General features: G+C 37.4%; 1 protein-coding gene across 1 annotated transcript; it reads left to right on the top strand.

Annotated features, from left to right (window-relative positions):
• Window positions 1–6,272, top strand: LOC109207337 (cytochrome c1-2, heme protein, mitochondrial). Its single transcript, XM_019370238.1, has 8 exons — window positions 1–113; window positions 334–408; window positions 1,267–1,487; window positions 2,405–2,684; window positions 2,760–2,831; window positions 5,401–5,517; window positions 5,619–5,684; window positions 5,769–6,272. The coding sequence occupies exons 2-8, from the start codon at window positions 349–351 to the stop codon at window positions 5,883–5,885; spliced, it is 933 nt and encodes a 310-aa protein (XP_019225783.1). The 5' UTR covers window positions 1–113; window positions 334–348; the 3' UTR covers window positions 5,886–6,272.

Consider the following 6,555-nt stretch of genomic DNA (forward strand, 5'->3'; position numbering starts at 1 on the left):
CAAAACCTCGTCTTTGTATTCTAAGTTTTTTCGAAGAATAGTCTGGTTTTCCGGATCTCGCAGGCCCTGTTGTCCTATCGCCGTCGATCAATTCTCTCTACAATCCCTGTCCGGTAAGCTTGTTCCTTCGTTTCTCCTCAAATACTTCGAAGCTCTTAGAATCTGCTTGTTTCATTTTGAAAAGCATCTTCGCCTTTCTTGTTGACGCTGTTTTGAAAAGAAAAAAAATTCAGATCATAGTAAGCGTATTGAGTTTGGAGTATAATAATTAGATCCATTGACTTGTATTTATCTAGTATTTCCTAAATTATTACCTTTTTGGTCCACTGACAGAGGGCTTGACTAAAAATGTTGGGAGGTAGAGCAATCCATCGGTTATTAGGCAGGAAATTTCAATCTGAATCCTCGGTATGGCTGTACTTTGCTTTTTGATTTTACTTTTTAGCAGATGTTTATATTCCTGTTTGTTGGTTTATGTAAATAAAATAAAGAGACGTTATTGCCTTCAAATGCATACCTTAATTAATCTCTTCAAATATTGCTTCTAATCTCCCGATTTTTGTGTGCAATGATGTCTTGTATTTGAACTGCATTTCATTGGCCATTCTGGAAACAATTGTTTAATTTTTATTCGATATTATGTTGGGTCATATTCTTGCACCCAAGGGTGTGGTTTAGTAGTCAGTGAAGTGGATGAAGAACTATGACGTCTCTGTGGGCAGTGTAACCCGGTGTTCGATCTAGTGGGAAGTAGCAGCTAGCTGGTGGAATGATTGGGGTGTGCACAGGCTAGCCCCAAAACCACCTACATAAAAAAGAAAGATGTTGGTTCATATTTTGACTTTTGTGTATGCACAAGAATAAAATATAATAGAGGATTGATGTTTTTAAGTCTAGTAGAAGTGGGTTATGTATAAATTTGAGTGTAGTTAGAGTGTATTAAAATATTCAATCGAGCAAATTGGTGAGCATTTTGGGACGATGCAACTGGAAAAGAGAATAAGCATTTTGTGAGCCTGCATTTAATTTTTTTTCCCAATGAGGTCTGCATTTTCCTGCTTGTGTACGCAGTTATATAGGTAAAAGTGTTTTGCTGCTTGGTCTCATATAAGCCAAAAGGTACCATGAGAAATCATGGGTGTTTGTCTTAAAGCTCAAAGCTGATGTGGAAGATTTTGTGATTGTTACTTATTTAGTTTAAAGACTTGGGTCCTATCAAAATTTCATGTTGTTCAAAATCTTTCATTAAAACCACATGAATTTCAGGCCTCTCCAATTTTATCATCCATTGTTTCCAAACAAGCCCAAGAAGAATTTGGATCTTCTGGCATGAAGTCCCTCAGATCATTGGCACTCATTGGAGCAGGTGTATCTGGACTCTTAGGTTTTGCGACAGTAGCATCTGCTGATGAAGCTGAACACGGATTGGAATGTCCAAGCTATCCTTGGCCTCACGCAGGCATTCTTAGTTCATATGATCACGCTTCGTGAGTTACTCCTGAATCTCCTATTCCCTCTTGGCTCTCTGTTATTATTTTTTGTTCCCCCCTCTTTCCTTGTCCCTTCGGAAAAAGGATAAGGACTTCAGACTTTTATGTGTTTTTCTGGTAAAGAATGTTTTGTGAAGTGTATGTTTCCATCCCTCTAAAGAAAATGATAAGGATTTCGGTGACTGTGGAATTTGTGTAGAGGGATTTTGACAGGTGCATTCCGACAATTATATGGCTCAATCACTTAAAGAGCACTACATTCTGTTTGTGTTTATCTGTTGTTTTGTTTAGAGAGAGGCATTGCATGGAATGACCTTTCTAAATGAAGTGCTGTTCCATCCAGACAGAGAGTGGAAATGTTGTTCCATTCTCATGTTTGGCCCAAAAACATGGAATTTCCACATATGAAATGAAAAAAATGCCAAAGGATTAGGATGAGGATTCCTTGAGAGGGCAAGAGGATAGTCGGACTTGGCTGGAAAGGGCTTTCCCTAGCATAACCGTTCCTACTCTTTCTTACAATCCACACAAAGGGGTGGAAAACAGGAGGTAGAGTGACGATACTGTTTTAAGAATTTCATGATCCAAACATCACATTGTTGTTGTGTTCTAAATGTGGCATCATTTCATTCCCAGCATCGAGTATGAAAATTACTGCTTGTCGTTTGGTGACAACTGTAATTCTTGTCTCTCTAATTTCAAGACGCCAATTATAGAACATCATAGTAGTCACCTTTTGCATCTTTGCGTTTATGAGATATTCGGCATTGTTTAAGTTTATACTGCTGGGATAAAATGAAAGTGGTCGAGCCTTGCTTACCGAATTCAACTAGCTGTACTCTCCTTTTTTGTTGATAATGAGCTGTATAATCTTATTTTAGTTGAATTGTTTTGGGTGCCCTTTTGGCAAACAGGATTCGTCGCGGTCACCAGGTTTATCAACAAGTATGTGCATCTTGTCATTCAATGTCACTTGTTTCATATCGTGACTTGGTTGGGATAGCATATACAGAGGAGGAAGTAAAGGCCATGGCAGCTGAGATTGAAGTGGTTGATGGGCCTAATGATGAGGGTGAAATGTTCACTCGTCCTGGTAAACTGAGTGATCGTTTTCCTCAGCCATATTCAAATGAAGCAGCTGCTAGATTTGCTAATGGGGGAGCCTACCCTCCGGATTTAAGTCTTATTACAAAAGTATTGCCTCCCTTCTGTTTCTATTTTCAGTGGTAACTGTTACCAGCCCCAGTTTTCTTACATTCTGTTTCTCAGGCACGTCATAATGGTCAAAACTATGTGTTTGCCCTTCTAACTGGCTATCGTGATCCTCCTGCTGGTGTTTCGGTATGTATCAGTGTCCATTGTGTATCTTCTTCTAGGCACTAATTTCTTTTCTTGGAAATTTTATAGCTTTTGCGCTGCTGGTTTACATATGCAATGTTTTTTCCCTATCTTCCTTTTGTTTTGTTTTTGCTTTATGTAGATGATTGTGTGGCCTAAGTGGCCTGAGAAACTATGTAAATTGGGATTACTAATCTAGTCTCACGTTTCTCTCAAAACATTTGAACCCACTAGTTTGTCTCTGAAGAAGTTACCCCTAACATATGACACATGTAAATAGTGACAAAGTGTTATCTTCTCTCCGTCTGTAACCGAAGTAGGATAACTTTCGATCGCTTGTTGTGTGATATGTTCGATACTGCGGTAGAGGGGGCAGGGCTTTTGAACTGCTTTGACACTGATTAGGCTTCTCATTCTGTGTAGCATGTATAATTTAACCAATTGCTAGTGGAATCAAGAAGTGGGAGGATTAGAGTAGGATTTATGTTTGATCACACATACTTCTATAGGATCATATAGAATCTTGTATGAGAATTTAGGGTCTTGATTGTAGTATTGTATTAAATGCAGTTCAGACTGTTGATCTTAAAACTTCTTTGCAATCACAGTGATGCTACTAATTTGTCAGTTTATGATTTTTTGTTGGAGTTTTTGGCAGAAAACATCCCTTATCTATACCTTAAACTTAAACTACATCCTTAGACTATTACATTGAACAAAGAACATCCTCCAAGTAATGAAAGCTTAACAAAAAACATCATTCCGTTAGGGCTCTGTTGACAAATTAACAGAGGTACCCATCACGCGCAACTCACGTGAGTTACACATTTACAATTATCTTCTCTCTTCCTTAAGAAACGAAGATATGATGAGCTCTCCCGTGAACAAAAACATCTACAGGACTACAATGGCATTGGAAGGCAAAGAATTAATATATAATAATTTTTGTCCAATATTATACAAAAAATGCTGCATTTTATTTTATTCTAGTTTCATCTCAACCTTGCTAAGTTCTCCACTATACCACAAATAGTTGAGCAGCTTGTAGGTCACCATTTCGCAGGTGACATGATTTGAAGTTATGAATTTTTCCTAGAACGTCAAAAGATTTTTATTCCTCTTTCAAACTATACACTATATAGAAATTATATTTTGTTAGTGAACCATGTACATAACCGACGAGAGACAAATTAAGATTCTACTCGGCCAAAGCTTCTTGGAGGCCAAAAGTACTTTTTCTCCCCAAATGTTGGGTCTTGTATCTACCTCAAAAACAAAGATTGATTTAAAGAATGCTCAAATTAAGACTTTTGAAAAATCTAAGAAAATTCAGGAAAAAACCAAGCCAACTCAATAATAAGAAGCTATGCCAATAACTGAACGAGGTTCAGCGAAAACCCACAAAAGTTCATCCCTCAAACCACTGAAGAAGCACAGTAAAATCACCGGGTAATCTTAGTCCTGTTTGTTCGTTGTTTTCTACTTTGTATGTGCAGGTTATTATTCAAGGTTTGAGCGAGTTTGGTGTTTTTAATTTCATTATTTCAATTGCAGGTCATTATTCAAGGTTTGAGTGAGTTTGGTGTTTTTAATTTTGTTATTTCAATTGCTCACATACAAATGTTGATAACTCGGAATACTTGTTCAGAAAAGAGCCAATTTCTTTGTTTCTTCCAGCTTTTGTTTGTTCTCTCAAGAAAATAGAGAAGACAATGTAGGTCTCTGATTTGGAGAACTTTAATGGCAAGTTGCAGGAGTTGCACATGTTGGTTGGGTCTGCTAATTTTTTAACACACCTAACGGATAGATGAATCTTGTTAATTATTGGATACTTGGAGGATGTTTTTTGTTAATGTAGTAGTTTAAGGATGTAGTGCAGATTTGGAATATAGTTCAAGGATGTTTTTTGCCATAAACTCTCTTTGTTGTATGTTGTTCACTTGTACGGGCTGTGCGACAAAATCCAGGACAACAACAACAACAAACCCAGTATAATCCAAGACCATGGGTGCAAATAAACCTTATATTAAAAGAATTGACCCATGTATATTACAACTTTGTTTTTTAACCTCATTTCTAGCTTATGATCATATATATGGCAGAGTTACCCGATACCTGTGCTGGTGGGAGATAGCAGGTATCTGGTGGAATAGTCGAGGTACACCCAAGCTGGCTCCAACACCACCGTATCAAAAGAATAAAAAATCAAATATAAAATATATACTATTATGTTCTTTGTATATTTGCTTGGATCTTACGGTCCTACTATGATTTGGATCCTAAAATGATCCTATCTAGGATCTCCATTCTAGAACATGCTTGATGCATTTGTTAATTTGTTTACTTAACCCTCCTATTTGTGGTTGTTTACTACGAGCATTATCTAATCAAAGTTAACCATTTAATTAGAAGATAATTGGAATTACCAAAGACTACTGGTCACACTTGCCCTCCTTTCCCTTTCCCTTTCCCCCTTTCATTTTTCTCTCTGGTTTTTCTCTCTTTTGTTGGAGTAGGACATTTGTGTATCTTGTCTCTTTGACTGATCTGTCAAGATTCAACTATACTGTAGATTCGTGAAGGACTTCACTACAATCCTTACTTCCCTGGTGGAGCTATTGCAATGCCTAAAATGCTTAATGATGGCGCTGTTGAATATGAAGATGGTACCCCTGCAACTGAAGCTCAGGTTGGATCTCCTTGTCACTTTACTTGAGCTGGCTGTGTTTAGTTTAACAGCTGTGGCTATACTAGGCTATTATGCTAATTTGTCCTTATATTATGTTGTAGATGGGGAAAGATGTGGTGTCATTTTTAACTTGGGCTGCTGAACCAGAGATGGAAGAGAGAAAACTGGTTTGTTGTTTTTGGTGTTTGTACAGATGATCTTTGTGCTAATTTTTTGGTAGTAGTTTCTGATATATTTGTATTCCATTGCAGATGGGCTTCAAGTGGATATTTGTGTTGTCCCTTGCTCTGCTTCAAGCTGCTTACTACAGGCGTTTGAGGTGGTCTGTTCTCAAATCACGGAAGCTGGTCCTTGATGTTGTCAATTAGAACATCCCCTATTCGAATGCTTGTTGAGAGACTTGAGCAGGCAAATAATATTTTTCTTTCTCAAAATACTTTTGCTGTTTGACGTCTTACTCTGGAATGGCCTGTTTCTTGGGCAAAGCAAACAGGCTATAAAATTTTCTTCTATTTGAAGTTAGAATAAGAAGCTCCTGTAACTTTAGTTATAAGTTTGGCTTTTATAGGGGAGACATTCTCACCTTGTTCAAACGTCCCCTGTGGTTTTGCTATATTCCCAGGTTTCTGAGTGACCTTGTTTTTCCAAAAGGCATCTTTCTTTTTCGGCATTGTTTTGGAGGTTGTAACACATGTTGTGCAGCTTGTTTGGCTGTTCACTGTTTGTGAAATTTTACACAACTTTTCCTTGCTGCATCTGTAGTTCTACGACTAAAGTTGTCAAAGCCGCAATATTGCACTTGAAATCCTATTCCAAGGGGCACCAACGACATTGATTGAATAAAAAATGTAGTGGTAAGTTTATCGCCATTGGATTGGCGGATTTGCACTTTACGTGTGTTACATATATTATCGAACAATTGAATATTAACTGGTTCTGGCAAATAAAAGTGCTTGGCTATGTTCTCATTGAAATTTTCAATTAATGAGAAATGAATTTATTAACATGGCGTACTTCTTGCCTAATATATATTTCTTG

The sequence above is a fragment of the Nicotiana attenuata genome, chromosome 2 (assembly GCF_001879085.1).
Source record: "Nicotiana attenuata strain UT chromosome 2, NIATTr2, whole genome shotgun sequence".
NCBI lineage: Eukaryota > Viridiplantae > Streptophyta > Magnoliopsida > Solanales > Solanaceae > Nicotiana > Nicotiana attenuata.